The sequence below is a fragment of the Mytilus trossulus genome, chromosome 8 (genome assembly GCF_036588685.1).
Source record: "Mytilus trossulus isolate FHL-02 chromosome 8, PNRI_Mtr1.1.1.hap1, whole genome shotgun sequence".
NCBI lineage: Eukaryota > Metazoa > Mollusca > Bivalvia > Mytilida > Mytilidae > Mytilus > Mytilus trossulus.
The window spans coordinates 34,242,765-34,261,843 of record NC_086380.1 but is presented as its reverse complement, the minus strand read 5'-3'; the positions used below and the strand labels follow the sequence as shown (position 1 = coordinate 34,261,843).

At 34.3% G+C, this 19,079-nt stretch overlaps 1 protein-coding gene across 3 annotated transcripts in view; it reads right to left on the bottom strand.

Annotated features, from left to right (window-relative positions):
• LOC134680872 (syntaxin) overlaps nucleotides 1-19,079 on the bottom strand; it is a 50,320-nt gene that overhangs the window by 22,218 nt on the left and 9,023 nt on the right. For all 3 annotated transcript variants that reach the window (XM_063540149.1, XM_063540148.1, XM_063540147.1), the window contains exons 4-5: nucleotides 16,828-16,902; nucleotides 15,254-15,327 (exon numbers count right to left, since the gene is read on the bottom strand). In XM_063540149.1, the coding sequence (XP_063396219.1) occupies nucleotides 15,254-15,327; nucleotides 16,828-16,902 (149 nt within the window). The remainder of the gene's footprint in view (nucleotides 1-15,253; nucleotides 15,328-16,827; nucleotides 16,903-19,079) is intronic.

Genomic DNA, 19,079 nt, shown 5'->3' with positions numbered 1-19,079 from the left:
CCCGGAAGTGACCATTCGTTGGAATGGCAACTTCCAATATACGTAAACAAGCACTCGCCACGATGGAATTTAAGGGAAAACTACCCGAAAGATGTGTCAAATAACACTGAGACTGCATGAATAGGTAATGACAAACATGTTTTATAAACCCATTATCCCCTGAAAGTGTGAATTTAATGTAGACCCGTGAAAATCGTGATCGAAGTGCCTGTTCACTGACAGTTGAATTTTACCGCTATGTCAACTTGATAAGTTGATGGACGTTATGTTAAATGTTATGTTATCTGATAAAGTTGGTACTAATTATAAACATATGCAATTTGATCTCCCCAAATTGAGATTGCCAAAGTTGTCTTAGTGTATGAAAATCATCTAAGATCATTATTTTTCAGGTTTCAGATATTGATCCCAATAAAATTTAGAAATATAAAATGTGTTGTTTCTTTGAGATTATTATCAATGCCCATTTATAACACTTTCCCCACCCAATAAAAAAAGAATTCTCCCGAATTCTCTTTTGTATTGTACACATGATAAAATATATGCAATGAACTAAAAGCATTAAAACACAAAAGAACAATAACAATAAAATTTGACAGTTCTAAGTCTTTCTTGATCGGTTCTTCTTGGTGATGGTCGTTGTCATCTTAGATAGTAAATAAAAGTGTATACAGTTAATGCGATTTATCCTTCTTAACATCTTCTGACAATCTCAGAGGTACATTACATAATAATTTAACTAAGTCATTTTGTGGTTTTGATCGGGTGGCGGCTTCCAGCATATCTATTAATTCCAAAGCTTCTATTCCTTCCAGTTTACCAAGACAAATATCCTTCAACAAGTGGTAATTGGCCAAACGAGCCTTAATAATCAAGTCTTCTCCAGGTTGATTAGGTAACGCAGTACCTGGCAAGGCAAGCATGGCATACTTGTCAAGTACGTCCCTCTCTTCCTTGACGGTGTCGACTCCATGCTCCCTTGCCAAGGTCATGGCAGCGAACCTCCAGGCTGTCAGCTTCTGATCCGCTGTCAATTTCCTCCATTCCTTGGGCGGCCAGAACATTGGTGTTGGTTTACTCGACACCTGCATCCTTTCTCCGGCCCATTGTCTCCTCCCTGGTGGAAATAGGGGCATCCCTCCTGCCTTTAATAGCTTCTCCGCCCTCTCCCTAAGTGATATATTAATATTGGTAGTTTCTTCTTCGTCAGTGTCAATATCAAACACTTCCTTATGGCTCACCATTATGATTCGTTTATCTGACCTCTCTGATGTTGCCTTGTCTTCCTCCTCCTCTTCCTCACTCAGCATTGGTAAATATGTATCATTCTCTTTGTTGTCTAGTTTCTTAAGAGGGCTGTCTTGAATTGGTACTGGCTTGCTTGGTTTTATCTTTTCTGCTGTTGGTAGGACATCTGCAACTTTTTCTGTTGGTTCCTGTGTTGTTGAGATGGTTTTAGCTGTTTCTGGTTGTTCCTTTTCTTCTAATATAACTTCTAGGTTGTCTACTTCTCCAATAGAGTCCATGATCTCGTACTCTGGCTCTTCTCCAATATCGGATTTACTACTTTCTTCCCTGGTTGTTTCCTCTGCCTTCTTCCTGGACTTAGTTTCAAACGTCACCTTTCCCCTAAAGAGCTTCCTGACATGTCTCTCACCAATTCCCAACGCCTTGGTTACCTGATTCAAGGTGTGCTTTGACTCAGACAACTTAAGTTCTGCTCCAAAACTCTGTGGTGGCTCATGGTCTGTCTTTGCAATGCTCATCCTTCTAACTAAATTGTCCTTTGCCCTGGAGTCCTCCATGACCCAATGTACCATTTCTACCTTGAACCATATTTCTGCTGACGACTCCTTCATTCTAAGAAAGCCTATGTTCCCCTTAGATGATAGGTCAATCCTGGCTACTGCTAGTTCAGGAAGGTCCATTAGAGGTCTGGACGGACTGTATTTCCGTTTCCTAGAGCTGGTGGGCTGCTCACTGGAAACGGAATGACCCAGTGCTTTCTTCCATCCCTCTTCCCATGACTTCTTACGTTTGTCTGATCCCTCCTTCTTGGTGGCTTCCACCCATCCCAACAGTGCTGCCCTGGTCCTGATGGCAACGGTGCTCGTCCATTCTGAAGGCTTTATAATTCTAACATAATCATCTGGCCGCTTGGCTAACCAAAATCCATTTGGCTCTGTAAAGAAATCACCCTCCAGGAGGTCTATGGTAAGATCATTGTGTTTTCTCTTACTGTGCTTGGTGAGCTCCGACATCCTGCCAAACGTCCTCTCACTATCCACACACCATGGACAAACAACTCTGCAGACCGAATGCTCGGAGATGGCATGGCTCTTCAGGTTTTTTTTCTTTTCATAGGTTTCCGGGCATAACCAGCATTTTGTCGATACCACTGAACTCATTCTGAAATACAAGGAATACTGCCATTAATTCCCTGTATTGTTTATAAATAAGTTAAAATCCTCCCCCCGTCCCGTTCTATAAATGTGTTCATGGAAGGCCAGCATCCGTAGGCAAGTAAACTCAACTCAAAACCATGCAAATAACACCAACGAAACAACTCCAAAAATATCTATAACTGTTCATATCCAAAATAAACTCGACTACTAGGCTCCTCCTTAGTCAGTCAGGATCCCTATCCTATATCTCAATGATTTGACTAGTGGTTGATCAGACCACCCCCAAATCGTTCTCCGACAGATCTGTCATAAAAATATATACTGCAGTATATCCAAAAATAAAAGTATGAACAGGTACAGAATGCTGAGGACCTTTAATATTCCTCCAACATTTAGCCAACTGGCTTATCCAATTGCTGGTCGTTATTTGCTTCCTCTAAATCCATCATTCTTCGAAATCTGCTTGCCCACGATGGAACATTCCTCCCCTGATACAGTGCTAAACGATCCACATGATATACAGTCGACGGCTGCCTCAAGCTTCTTTTTACTCGGTAAGTAACATCATCTATTCTCTTTTCAATTATAAACGGTCCTTTCCATTTAGGTGTTAGTTTTGAGCATACTCCCTTTTTCCTTATTGGGTCGTAAATCCAAACAGCTTCCCCCCTTTTAAAGATTCTTTTCTTGGCGTTAAGATCATATCTCTTTTTCTGATATATAGAGACCTTTTTGAGTGCTTTCCTTGCAAATGCATGATTTTCTTTTAATTTATTTTGTAGGTGTGCCACATAGTCATCTGGTGACCGGTTTTCTTGAATTTCAGTATCTGGCTGTGGAATCACAGCCTGCAGCGGTAAAGTTACCTCCCTTCCAAAGAGCATAGAATTTGGTGTCTTTGAAGTAGATGCATGTACGGAAGATCTGTATGCCATCATCACCTGTTGGAGATACTGGTCCCATTGATCTTGTTTTTGTTTACAGTACATCGATAACATAGAAGCAAGTGTTCTATTAAAACGTTCCACACCACCGTTGGATTGTGGTCTGAAACTCGTAGTTCTGGTTTTATGAATGCCTAATAGATTGCACATTCTCTGGAAAATATCGGCTTGAAAGTTTCTCCCTTGATCTGAGTGTAGTTGTAGAGGGGCTCCAAATTTTGTTACGAAATGGTCTATAAATGCAGTACAAATCGTTGAACTTTCCTGATTTGGTAGGGCTATAGCCTCTGTCCATTTGGTAAAAAGATCTGAGATGACTAAGATGTACTTATTGTTTCGTTTTGATAATGGCAATGGTCCAAAAATGTCTAATGCTACTCTTTCCATTGGTTCTCCTGAGACATAGGTACCCAAAGGTGCTTTAGTTGATTCTTTCTTGGGTTTTCTTGCAAAGCAACTGTCGCATGAACGGCAATATGCTTGAACATATTCCTTCATGTTAGGCCAATAGAATCCATTCTTGAGCTTTTCCAGTGTCTTGTCCACGCCTAAATGAGCAGCTGATGGTACGTCATGAAAATAGTGCAATAGCTCTTGTGTTCGACTCTTAGGAACAATCATTTGTTTTCGGGCTATTTGACCAGTGTTTGTCTCAAACCTTCTGTATAAAACTCCTCCATGCAATTCTAATCTGTCCCATTGTCCCCAAAGAGTTTTCAATGCTGATGTTGCACTTGAAATACTTTCCCATGGTGGTTTCTGAGATCCGCTTTCAAATGCTGCAAATACTTTCCCAATATTGTCATCTTCTAATTGCTGTTGTCTTATTTCCAATGGTTCCCAACCCCCTAAAAGTGCCTCATTGACTTTCACTTCGTTCTGTTGCTCCTTGAGTTCACTCCTTGTTACAGCTCGGATATTTCCTGGAATTAGCCCTGTAACTTCAGTGATATCTGGTGTTTCATCTGCTTCCGTGAGGTGTTTTACTGTTTCTTCTTGTTTTTCTAAATTTGAATGGCATTCTACAGGTTTTTCACTTTTCTCCGTATCATTATCGTTTTCAGCTTGATTTAAATCCTCTTGATGTTTACATGATTTACATGGATTCCTTGACATTGCGTCAGCATTTGTATGTTTCCTCCCTGCCCTATGAGTAACTTTGAAATTGTATGTTCCTAATGTCTGAAGCCATCTTGCTACCTGACCTGTAGGATCCTTCAGACTTTGAAGCCAACTGACGGCTGCATTGTCAGTTCTGAGTAAAACTGGTCTACCATAGACGTATGGATGAAAATTCTTTAAGGCAATGATTACAGCTAGTAGCTCCTTTCTAGTCGTACAGTATGAAATTTCATGCTTATTGAGTGCCTTGCTCATGTATGCAATAACATGCTCACGACCATCGTGTTCCTGTGAGAGGACGGCTCCTACTGCGTAATTACTGGCGTCTGTGTCCAAAATGAAGGTTTTGTCTGTAACTGGGTAAACCAATATTGGTGGTGTAGTTAGTGCTTCCTTTAGTGAGTTGAAAGCAAGCTGGCAGTTTTCTGTCCAAATAAATTTCGTCCCCTTGTCACATGCTTTATGTAAAGGTCTGGATAGATCAGCAAAACCCTTAACAAATTTCCGATAATAGGAGCAAAGTCCTAAAAAGCTCTTTATTTCCTTTGCATTCCGTGGAACTGGCCATTTTTGAACTGCTTCTATTTTCTCAGGATCGGTTTGAACTCCTTGCTCTGAGACTACATGCCCAAGAAATTTGACGCTTTTCTGAAACAAAATGCATTTTGATGGTTTCAATTTTAAGTTTGCTTCCCTCATTCTTTGAAAAACGTGCTCTAACCTAAGTAGTTCTTCTTCAAACGTTGCCCCTGGAACGATTATGTCATCCATGTACAAGAGACATTCCTCCCACTGAAGTCCTCTAAGTACGTCCTCCATTAATCTTTCGAAAACTGCTGGGCTAGTGGCTAAGCCAAATGGGGTGACTGTAAACTGAAAGAGTCCTTGACTGGTCGAAAATGCTGTCTTTTCTCTGTCATCTGGATAGAGTTCCACCTGATAAAAACCTTGATTTAAGTCCAGACATTCGAACCATTTGGCTCCTGCTAACGAATCTAAGCAGTCGTCCACACGAGGCAAGGGATAGGCGTCTTTGTTAATGATCACTTCATTTAAAGCTCTATAGTCCACACATACTCTTGTACTTCCGTCCTTCTTGGCTATAAGTACGGTCCTAAAACTCCAAGGGCTGTTTGATGGTTCAATGACTCCTCGGTCCAACATTTTGACTATTTCCTTTTTTTCTATTTCCCTTTTCCCCAATGGTAGCCTCCTAGGTGCTTGTCTTATCGGATGTGCAGTTCCGGTATTTATCCTGTGTTGTACTCTATTAGTCCTCCCTAAATCATCCGCTGATTTTGCAAAAACGTCTGAGTATGCCTGAAGAAGTTCCTTCAGGTATTGCTTTTCTTTTTCTTGTAAATGTACAATACTTCTGTTAAATAGGTCCTCAATATGTGATGGTAGCTTGTCTGTACTGGTCCCTTCTGTTCCAATGTAATTGCATACTCCTACCGCTGGCATTTCGTAGTACGACTCACATACACCTATCTGTTCCTTAGCATGTACAGTAATTGGTTCTTCCCGAAAGTTAATTAATTGTACTCTAATGTCTTCCTTGTGTGGATCTAAAATTCCCCTAGTGATGTTATGTTCTGTTTCCTTTTTCTGGGTTTTATCAACGTATCCCAGTGGTCCTAAGTGTTCTGCATTTTCTATTATTACTGGAATGAGCATTTTAGATTTTCCCGGCAAAGTGACTGTCTCCTTTACAATGACTCTACATATTGCATTTGCTTCTCCTCCTATCCAGCAACGTATATCTGTATCCTTTGTAGATAATATCTGTCTCTTATAATCAATTTTGTCTATATGATCCAATAGAAAATCCTGCCCAAAGATCGCATCTTGTTTGATATCACAGACCAGAAATTCTGTGTTAAAATCTGCTGTCCCTAAAGTGAGTTTTTGTTTAAGTGTCCCGTATGAGCATAAAGGATTGCCATTTACATCAAAAAGTTTATATGTGCTTGGTTCTAGTATTGCGTTTTTCAGTACATCAGCTAACTGTCTGTAAATTTTATAATTTAATATAGAAGAGGTTGATCCATTGTCTATTAATATTGTCAAAGGTAAGTTTTGTAGGTATCCTTTAGTATAAAATCCGTTATCCCATATACCACATGTATTTCCCATTTGTCCTATCCTAATATTGTGACTTAATTCCTGTGACCGTAAATTTCCCACTGGTTCCCGGTCTATCGAGCCAATGGGGAACTGAAGTTTCCCTGGTTGAGACTTTGTGAGTTTCTGTTATCCTGGTCCTTGGAGCCTTGCTGTCCTCCAGTATTGTCATGTCTTGCATTTTCTTGCTTGTATCGAAGATAAAATGGACAATATCTACATAAGTGACTTGTGCTCTCACAAATGAAGCATTTAGCTTGCCTGTTATTAGTATTTCCCCATTGAGGCCTTCTGTTGTGATTATTTTGCCAAGAGTTGCTATAATTCTGTTTTGTACCTTCAAGCTGGGAAATCCTCCTTGTTAGTCCATCAATGCTATCGTGAAATTGGTTTTCCGAAGGTTCCTGTGAAAAATTAGCTGCTTCTCCTAAATGTGTATCTGTTGTCATTCTGACACTGCCTTTCTTCTTTTCTGAGCCATCTCCTATTATAGCTTCATATCTTTCTATTACTTCTACAGCTCCTGCAACAGTTCTACATCCCTGGTTAGTGCATTGGTATTTTACTTCAGGTGTAACGCTTTTGTACAGCTGGTTAAGTGCCAATACTTCCTGAGCCCTTGCATCAAGATCAATATAAGCTCTCTGAGCCATCTGGCGCAGATCGTCCGCCAACGCCGCTATTGCTTCTCCTGGGTTCCTTTTTCTCATTTCAAGACGAGAAAGCCATCTGTTTTGTTGCCTTGTACTCCCAAATCGTAATCCTAATCTCTGAGTCAAAATACCGTAATCCCGTTTTTCCGTCTGTTCTAAACTAATGTAAAATGTCCTTGCTGGTCCCCTTAATGCTGCCGCTAGCGCTAATACTTTGTCTGCGTCCCGCCATCTCCCAAGTTCGGCACACACCTCAAAGTGTGAAATATATTCCTCCCAATCCTCTCCTCCATCATATGGTTCTGGTCTAATAGAGACTGTGTGTGGGTTGTTGTATCGGAATCCGTCAGTATTTATCCCCCTTTGTCCTCTTTGTCCAGACATGCCATATTCTCTATTTACGTCTCCCTCCCCATGTGCGTATACATTGGCTCTGTGTTCTTCTAAAGTTTCATTTGCGTCCGCAAATTCTGTATTTCTCTCATGCCTTACTTCTTTTTCTCTCTCTTCCGATCTAAATCTGATTTCCAGATCTGGCGACTCGGCCATGTTGAGACTTAGACTGATTTTAACCTATATATATATAACGTACAATAATTATTGTAATAAAATTAAATTTCCACCACGTTAAGATCCATCTTTATCGTAGACGTTGACATATTAAATTGGTATACTAGTAGATAGTTGAATTTAAAAATAAATGTGAGGTTCGCATCCTGAATGCCACTTTGGACTGTGACATCCCACTTCTGACACCAGTTTGTTACAGGCGGGCGAGTAGGGGTCGAGTGTACTTTTAATTCCGTATGATTGCTTATTGATAGGGTTCCGTTACTTTGTCTTGTTTTGAGTGTAGTTTGTTGACTCCAGCATAATCATATATAAATGAAGAATCCAGCGTAAAAGAGTGACTTTTATTCTTGTCCAGTAGGCATGTATATCTCAATAAATAACGCATGCAAATATCAGCAATAACATAGTATAACCATAAATTGTAATAGTAAGATGCTGGCCTTCCGAACCCCAGATATAACTTATAAATACAGATTTACAAGACTTTATCCTATCAATACAATAATGAGAGAATGAAATATACGTATTTCATTAAACTACGATATAAGAAAGTTGTCAACGTGGTGGGACATCGTATCTTTACATCTTTAATAATTTGTGTAATTTGCCAAAAACTTCTATGAGAAATTGTAAACATTGAACTGGTTCCTCATCTTGTCTTAATATGAAGCCACTTCCTGTTGAAGACCTGCTTAAGCGGGAATATTTATAAAAGCGATATTTGGTTCCTAGACGTCCTTATGTGAGCTTTTAGTTAAATATTCCAAAAGATGTAAAAAGATAAATAAAGGCTTGAAATGCTATCGCATAGCTTAAGGTTAAATAGCTGTATATCGAAATGCATCCTGTACCTAAATAGCTTGCTTGACTTTAAGGGTTTGTTTGGTTTATTGTACTGCTCTGCTTGATAGCCAGATACGATATGCCAAAGTGCTAGTGCGACGCCGTATTTATACTTGACGGTGAAATACATCCGCGACTCACAGAACTGAAAATCTACTATAACTTTGAAATAATAAGGAAAACTCTGGCTCATGTCCCAAAATGTCGTTATAAATACATAAAATCGCGAAAGTTTGCCTTTAATTCCAATAAATAAGTGACATAATAAATATAAACCTTAAAATTCCATACTCGTAGCCTTATCACCTACGTTACTATATGACGTCATTGAAATCACAAAATAGTTCCTTAACGGCGCTTCACAAAAACGTACTTAACGTAATTATTTCCTATTATTAAATATCCTACACAATAATAGGAAGGCCAGCAAGTAATTTAATCATATCTTAATAATACTTTTATGTATTATTATAACTTTATAAAGAAGTACCGTTACCCAGAAGTGACCATTCGTTGGAATGGCAACTTCCAATATACGTAAACAAGCACTCGCCACGATGGAATTTAAGGGAAAACTACCCGAAAGATGTGTCAAATAACACTGAGACTGCATGAATAGGTAATGACAAACATGTTTTATAAACCCATTATCCCCTGAAAGTGTGAATTTAATGTAGACCCGTGAAAATCGTGATCGAAGTGCCTGTTCACTGACAGTTGAATTTTACCGCTATGTCAACTTGATAAGTTGATGGACGTTATGTTAAATGTTATGTTATCTGATAAAGTTGGTACTAATTATAAACATATGCAATTTGATCTCCCCAAATTGAGATTGCCAAAGTTGTCTTAGTGTATGAAAATCATCTAAGATCATTATTTTTCAGGTTTCAGATATTGATCCCAATAAAATTTAGAAATATAAAATGTGTTGTTTCTTTGAGATTATTATCAATGCCCATTTATAACAGTCTTATAGTGACCACAAATATTCATTCTTGTTCAGAAAATTAAGTTTTTTTTTCCTAACTTGGGCAAATAAAGTATTTATAATTGATTGTTACTTTATCCTAATATTTGCCAGACTTGTAAAATATCTTAAATGTATCAAACTAGATGTGTGGTAAATTGTCTATAAAATAGCAACTCGACAACAACCCCTAAAATAGACATGTAGTCATTAACATGTCATTGAAACCCATATAATCTCGTTGTTTTTTAATTATTGCTTGGAATAAATAACAACATGTCGCACACAAACAATTTAATGATTCTTTGGTCATCTGAAACAACCATATATAGAATTATTACCCACATCAGCCTAAGATCAAATTATCGAAATTAGGAGAACAAAGACCCATTAACATCTAGCCTATAGGGAATAATACTGGTCAGAAAGACAGGTGACCAATGGACAATAATCTATCTGCTAATTATATCAGCATGTGGTCAGTGGTGTAGTTATCTACAGCTGTGGTCACTAACATGTTATTAGAGTTGATGTAAGGACAATGTCCATATATGGGACGACTTCCTAGGGGCTACAGACTTAACTATTGAGTAGTAAATGATTCAACTCTTGAATTTCCTACCAATTTTGTAGGATTATGAATTGTGGAAAAATATCAAATGAGTTGCGTCAGATAATAATAGGCCTTATGCAAATGAATATTAAAAACATTTGTTGATATAAGAACCCTACAAAACAGCCTAAATTAATTTTTTTATTTGTATCTGTACACAGCTACTTTTGCATAGCCATAGCAGGGACGTATATAGATAAGTCTTTATAAGTCCTTGGCCATAGGTACTATTTCTGTACTAAAAGAATGCAGTACTGGAAATTTACTTTTAATATTTAGTACTATTTCTTTACTTTAAAACTATTGTAATATTTAGGTACATGTATTTTACAGTACTTGATTTGTACTTAATATTTTGGTACAGAAATAATACAATATTCCATGTTCAAAAATCAAAACTTCAAGAGATTTGAAATAAAAAAAACTTTCAAAATGCTGAAAATATAACGGTATTTACCAAAAATCTGTAGTACCTAAATTTCAAGTATAAATACAGTACTGTAAAATAAAGGTACCTAAATATTACAATAATTTTAGAGTAACAAAATAGTACTGAATATTTAAAGTAGATTTCCAGTACTACAAATTTTTAGTACAGAAATAGTACCTATGCAATAGTAGCTGTGTATGTTGGTGGTATCATTTTGTAAATTTCATTATCATTACAGAAAATCATTAAAGTTTGCAAAGAACTCTATTTTTTAGAATTTTGATTATTTGATTTCTTGTGCTAAGTAAGCTATGATTAGTTAATTAATTCTTTATTATGTCCTAAAATCATGTAAAAGGCATCTGCCACATATTTGTTATAAATGATTAAATATTGTAATGTTTAGCCAGGACTTTTTATACAAATCAAATCAAAGTAAATTATCTTAGGATTTGTTTTCAATTAGATAAAAACTAAATATAACATAATTCAATTTTATTCTAAATGTAAATGCTTTATACAATTAAATTTCCTTGAGAATTGTTTATTTTTCTGATTTCAACGCTGGGAGGTGATTTAAAAATTAAAATGACATTTAATTCATTTATACATATTGATAAAAAGATTATTATTTTCACAGTCCACCCTTTCTTTCTCTTTTTTATTTAAAATGTAATCAGGTAAAAATCTTTTTTTTATTGTACAACTATTACATTGAAAGTCAATATGTTTTCACAGAATATTATCAAGTTTATAATGATTGTCTCAATGAAGTTGGCATGAGAGAGGAACTACAGTATTAAATAGTTATTTTCACTGCCTTAATAACCTATTTGAAAAAATGGTTTTGAGAGTTTGAACAAGTGGACCTATAGATTCTTTTTTCTTTTCTTTTTTAACCTAAAGCCTAGAATTTATTTATTTCTTGGCCTTTATAATAGGCATTATAGCATTCCGTAGTTATTATCAAATAATTGTTTTATCCTTAGAGAAAGTTTGGAAAAGTGAAATAGAACCTATTCCTTTTTTTTTTTAGATTTGTAACCTTAATCATAGAACTTATTTCTTTCGTGGCCTTATAAGTCATTATAGCATTACCTAGTTATTTAATTTTCGAACTAATCACAATGCTACATAAAACTAATATGTATCTGAACATGAAAGAGAATCTACATTCCTGTTTTGTGTCAAGTTGAAAATAAGCAAAGATTTTCTTTAACAATTATATAAGAATCAATAACAAATCTATACATGGAGTTTGAAGACAATGTTTTTAATAACAACACTATATCAGATAAACAAATAAAAGGCTATATATACATCCCACAGTACTGAGAAAACAAGTGATGGTAGAAAGCTGAAATCAATGGTTAAAGAGTAGGAGGATAAAAGAAATCAATTCTACGTTAGTATATATCTATCAAACAGATAGTATGTGACCTTTAAGTCTCCAAAGATTTTATTTTGTATTAGAAAAGCTTTTTTTTATCTTATTCATGATTTTTTTACATTGAAAATCAGTGGCCAATTCAGAAATTTACATAAGGGGGGCCCACACCAGTCATGCTTCAGTGATTCCGCAAATAATCAACCAAAATTTCCCCACAAAGATGGAACCTTAGAAAGCCCTCATAATGCACCTCTTTAAATGACTTATGCGAGATTGCAATTGACTAAAAAATTGTAAAGAACAACAGCCATTTTCATCATCCTAAATATTCAACCAGTGATTGTTTTGGTAAAGGATCTGCAACTGCAGATAAATAAATCTCACTTCTAGGAAATGTATGAGACTGTGACTTATAGGAATAGAAGGATCCCTTACAACTCTTGTAGATGATATGCCATTAAAGTCCAGTATTGCATGATGCTTACTGATGCACAACAAATATGATTATCACAAATTTTCAATTGTTTCAAGCTTCACAACAGATTGAAATTCATGCTATAGGGATTTGGTTTTATAGCAAATGCATATTCCAGTTATACATGCTGTTTATCAATAAAAAATAAGTTCCGCCTTCTAGCAATACAAACATGAATGCTATCATGACCAATATAGCATACAATTCATTCCCTGTATTTTATCGACTTTAAACATTTCAGAATGGATTTCTACAACTGCTGAAAACAAAGAGGATTTCCTCGTCATCTTTAATTAAAAATTTTAGTAGTAGCAAAAATTGATATTCAATTACAGCTTCCATACCAGCAGAAACTTTTTCCAAATGAAAAAAATATTGATGTTTTTTAAAAGGGAAGTTTTCCAATATTCTATTTCATAATTCATAACATAAAACTGTAATCACTTCACATCTGTGAATTGAAATTCATAATTTTAAGAGTTTTAAATTTCAAATAATGATTTACAGTGAGATAATCACATGCAACTGCAGCAAATTTTAGTGTAATCATTAGGGCATGACGAAACATATTTACTTAGCTTACTTTAAATTTATATTTAAGATTTGATCAGAAAAGTTAAAAATTGAAATGTATCTGGGACTTTCATCCCAATTTCACAGTTAAATAACCATATGGCAAAGTTCCAAATGTAAAAAAGTGTTTTTTTTCAAGCTTTATGAAATTATCTTATTCTATTATTCAGTGTTTTCTGATGAATTAGATACAAATAATGCATTTTATGCATGCACTTATAAAATATAGAGTTCATAGTATAAATTGCATCATGTTGTTTTTTTATGATTTACAAATGTATAAATTATTAAAAGGATGTGTTATGTCTAACTATACACATGAACTAAAACCTCTATCTTTGATGAAATTTTCCTTACTTAGTACGTGTAAATGTATCTTAGTCCTACAGGAATAATGTCTTACTTTCAAAGAGCAAATATCACATAACACAAAATTACAGAGAAAGTAAACATGGTAAAGCTCATGATTTTTTTGTATTTAAAATCTTGCCAACTGAATATAAGGTCCTTTCCTTGTGTCCTAGTTTTTGCCACTTGCTACTTGTGGTTGACAAGTAAATGAGAAATTCTTAGATAAAGAGAAGAGTTTTGGAGTAAAGGGAAACTGAACAGGATGTAGCTAATTTAAAGTCGAAAGCATAAACTGCAACCCAAGGCCAAACTAAAAAGTAAACTGTTATCCTTTCATGATATATACATGTATGTTGTTACTCAATGACTTTAAGACATTGAAACTGATTTCAAATACTAGAAAAAGTTTAACATTTTACTGGATATTTTGTCTTGCTCCATTTAGAAAGCTCCTTTTCCAAATTAACCTTGTATGTTATATCATTTTACAATATTTTCAATTGACAATATAAACAAGGGATGAAGACAAATATTATATAATTTCCTAAGATTTTTCATTTTTTTATTTTTCAATGGCTTATTGACAGATTTATATCATTTAAAGATTACAGAATTATCAATTGTCAAGAATACTGCATTTAAAACCTAAAACAATCATAATATGTGTATCAAGTTTACTATGACATCATCATCAATTTTTTATTGTCTTTTCGACATGCAGGAACTAGGGACTTGCCAACTGAATTGTTTCCCATTCCTTATGTCCTAGTTTTGCCACTTGCTGCATGCAGTGGACAAGTATAAGAGAAATTCTAAGATAAAGTGAAGAATTTTGGAGTAGAGGGGACACGTCAGACACAGGGTATCATATTTCCTGTTCTAGAATCGATACACCAATCACGCAAGCAATTGAGTTTACAAATAGTCCTCTCCTGCAATCAACTTAATGTACAACCATTATATAGACAGCAATAATTGATGACTGTAAATTGTTTTATCAGATGAATATTATTCCCATGAGTACTCTGCATACAAAAATTCCTGACGTTAAACATAGACTCTCAAGCTATGATACCATAGATATAATAGGGAATGAGAAGAGACACTCGATCCATCTTGGGAACTGCAAACACCAGACTGAATACATTAGCTTTCTGCTGATGTGGCAGATATCTTACATTTATGATTTTTTTTAGAAATACTGTGTGCTACATTATAACAATCTTTTAATCAGTCATTAACATTTAATAGCTTATTGGGTTCCTCTTAGCATACCAGTATAATGATAGAATATGTAAGAGAAATGCAAATATAAAGAGGAAATATTTTTTGCTGTTGTTGGGTTGCTGTCTCCTTGAGTTATATCTAAGCCTCTTCTTATTTCACTTGTAGAATACAATGGGGATGTCACGTTAGGCAAATATTGTAAAAAAAAATCCTGCAATGGTTTGATTAAGACAGGGGTTTATCTTTTTTAAAGTGGCCATATAAAGAACCATGTGATATTAGAGTATATTCAACTCTAATGGTGTGCACCAAGTTAATTGTAATTGACATTTATGCATACATGTGTATAAACAGCTATTCATATATAAGGTTTAATACTTTATGTAATAATTGATCAGTCTTTACTAGACCAAACAGTTCTGAGCTCTCAGGCTGTTATTCTTCTGGGATACACGAATATCAAACCTTTACTAGTCAGAAACATATATCTAAAGGTCAAAGTGATTTGACCTTAAGTTTGCATATGTAAATATGTTTTTATATATATCTATAACTCTAACCTGTGTTTTACGTATTCGTAAATCTGCCGATGATTTATTGGAATGTTCTTCTTGTTCTATATTTTGTTCTATCACTGAAATTTCAAAAGATTTCATTAAGATTTAATTTTTTCTCTATAAATTTTTTTTTTTTTCGTTATATTAAATTTAATATAACAAAGGAGAATATTTATCTTGAAAAAATAAATAAAATCATTTTGCTTTTATAAGAGAAAGTTAATGTGAAATTCACAATCTGATAATGTCAATGTCATATCAGTTTATTCAACAATTGAAATGTCGGTCTTTCAGTTAAAGGAGTTTTCCCATGGGATTCAGCCTGTCTGGCAATTTGGCAAAACAGCCCCTTTGACATCAGAGCAATCACAGACTAGAGAGGGCAGTAGGCAATTGATTAATTATTATGTTTGTTTGTGAAAAAAAAAGTGAAACAAATATAACACCTTTGAATGGGCATTCTTATTACCTCTGCAGTAGCCAAAATCAAAACTAAATTTAAATCTGCAACTGTTCCACGAGTCTGGATATTATATACAGTGAAAAATTGAAATGTCAAGGTCTAAATTTTGTAATGTAAATCGGTAAAAAAATCAAAAACTGTGTCAGGGTCTTAATACTTTATTACAGTGAAAACATTTAAACTGTTCCAGGGTCCTATTATTATATACAGCGAAAACATTTAAACTGTGTCAGAGCTTTACATAATTACAACCAATTACTGGGGTTTTATTGATGACTATTGACTAAAACTCTTTCTATAAATGTCATCTACTCGACACATCTGAATCAATATCATACAAATGTTGCATTTGTTGTCAGAGGAAATTCAATTAAACAAAGTTAAACTTCAATAGTTCTAATGGACAAATTTTACTTAAAGCTCCTCAAATGGATTGTTGAACTCTTTAAAATTGCTAGTGGGAAATGTGTGTGCAAAAAACTGATGATAAATTTCAATCATGGAAAAGCACTGCATTAGAGGATTCCTTACTCTTCACAACTTTGTACTTTATTTGGCATTTTAAACTTTTTTGGATTCGAGCGTCACTGATGAGTCTTTTTTAGACGAAACGCGCATCTGGCGTATATACTAAATTTAGTCCTGGTATCTATGATGAGTTTATTTACAGTTCTCTTTAATTCTTTGTAAAGGTTTCTGAAACTGTCAGTAATCATACAGTGACATTGTTCTCTCAACACTATACATGTTCTTTGAATAATCTGATTCAATTATAATTAAATGATATCACCGTTTAATCATTTTTCAATAAAATTTAAGAGATCAAATGATACATGAACAGGTAAAAATAACTAGTATGTGCTTTCAAACCTTCCTTCTTTGCCTTTCTAGAACATATTTCATAGGAAGGTCTCTAACTTGAACAAGTAAAAAGAAGATGTCACATGCAAACAATTTGAAGAAAAGAAAACAGGGTAAAGTTGTGCTCCTACTACAGGAGCACTTATTTGCTTAATATCTATATGGCTATATATAGTTAGTTTTCTTTGATCTTATAATTACTAGGACTGAGCTTGTTAAATTGTGTCAATATATAAAACAGCTGAATACAAACCTTTTAATTTACCCCTGACTTTATTTGCTGTTTTCTTTATATCTGACATTAATTCTTCTAATTCTTCTTTCATTTCTGAAAAATAATATATTCAAATTAACTAGTTTGTAAAATGAAACACTTACTTTGTTCGTTTCTGTGTGTGTTGCATTTTAATGTTGTGTAGATTGTTTTCTCTAATTTTTGAGATATTAAGATAAGACGTGGCACGGTACTTGTTTATCCCAAATTCATGTATTTGGTTTAGATGTTATATGTGTTTTTCTCGTGGGATTTTATTTGATGCTTGGTCCGTTTCTGTGTGTGTTGCGTTTCAATGTTGTGTCGTTGTTCTCCTCTTATATTTAAAGCATTTCCCTCGGTTTTAGTTTGTTACCCCGATTTTGTTTTTTGTCCATTGATTTATGAGTTTTTAATAGCGGTATACTACTGTTGCCTTTATTTACAACATGAACAAGTATATAACTTTATAACTGTGAAAATAATTTAAAATGTTTAGACAAGCTCTAAGCATTTGCTAAGTGAGTGTCAAACAATATCATCAAACTGTCATGGAGTCAAGCAAAGGGTATACACTTATTATATAATATATTTTGTTTCACAGACACATTTTAAGGGCATACGATACAGTTACAGGGGAGGTAATGACGTTGCTAACGTAAAATGCTATTTTCGCGACGTCAAACTGTGACATATCGGGAAAAGATGCATTTTTCGACTGATTTTTATCATTCAAACTGATTTAATTTGAAAACGAGTTCATGGACCCCTTAAAAAAAATGCCTAATTTTTTTAGAATACTTATAAAATACAGAAATTAACGATTATTTAACAAAAAACAATATGTGTTTATCTTTTATAACAAAGAAGTTATGTCTTTCCTTTGAAGAAGAAATTACGGCCACAAATCTGATTTTTGAGCAAATATACAAAATTTCAACCTCATTTTACTCAAAAAGTAGCACATGAAGGTATATTTTTTATTACATATTTGATTTAATCAGGTAAAAAATAGCCTGTATGCAAATTTTCACGAACTTGTAAATACAGAATCAAAACTGTATCGTATGCCCTTAACATTTGATGACCATTCAAACTTTTTTTTTGTTACAGGCACTGAAGATAATTTCAGTGGAGGTAGTATTACAGCCAATTTTCCTAAAATCAAATGTAAACTTCTATTAATTTAATACAGCTAATATTTTTAAAACAGAATGAGCCTCTGGATGTAAATAACAACTATACATTGTCTGGGTCTAATGCCCATTTCTGGAGTTGCCTAAATCATGAACTCTTCAATGAACCAAAATGTTAATTTATCTTTAATTCCAAGGATGAGAGGGCATTGTAATTTCTTGATACTTGTTATTTTCAAATAAGCCTATCGAAACAAGAATGTTTCCATATAAAGCTAGTACATGGATGTCCCATTACCACTATTTTTTCTATGTTCAGTGGACACTAAAATTGGGTTCAAACCTGAATTTGGCATTTAAATTAGAAAACCCACAGCATAGGGAACATGTGTACTAACTATCAAGTTGATTGGACTTCAACTTCATCAAAAGCTACCTTGACCAAAAACTTAAACCTAAAGTAGGAAAGACAGGCGAAAAGACAGACCAATGAACTGGCACATAGACCATGTAGACAATCAACATAATGTCCCTATATGGAGCATAAAAATTTCATATAAACCACACTTAAATTCCTGGTTAACTCTAAGAGTCTTGACCCAAAAAATCTAAGAAAATAAGTATCTTATATTATAATAATTCCAAAATATGTATAAAGACGCTCAGATTCTATTAGAAGGGGGACTAATCATTAGGACCTGATTCAGGTCATAAAGTAGAATATAATCAATGGTAATGAAAATAAATCAGATTATATCTTGTATAATGATCAGACTTAATTATTCAATTAACTTTCAGAAAAACATGTCTCAATCGTTGGAAGTTCATTTCAATGGAAGAATCTGTATATTACAGAAGTACATCAATCAGTTATTTAACAATAGCTTTTATCTAATATATTTTTTCTTTAGGGCCTTATTTCATGCAGTCTACTGAATGACTATAATGATATTTCAGAGTAAATCACCAGTAATTACTATCACTTGCAATGAATTATTACAAAATTAAGTGATTTTAAACAGAATTACATATATATATGTACTTTACTATATCATATATAATATTAAATCTATATCATATAATCTAATTCCTTCAATGAATGATATCATCACATTA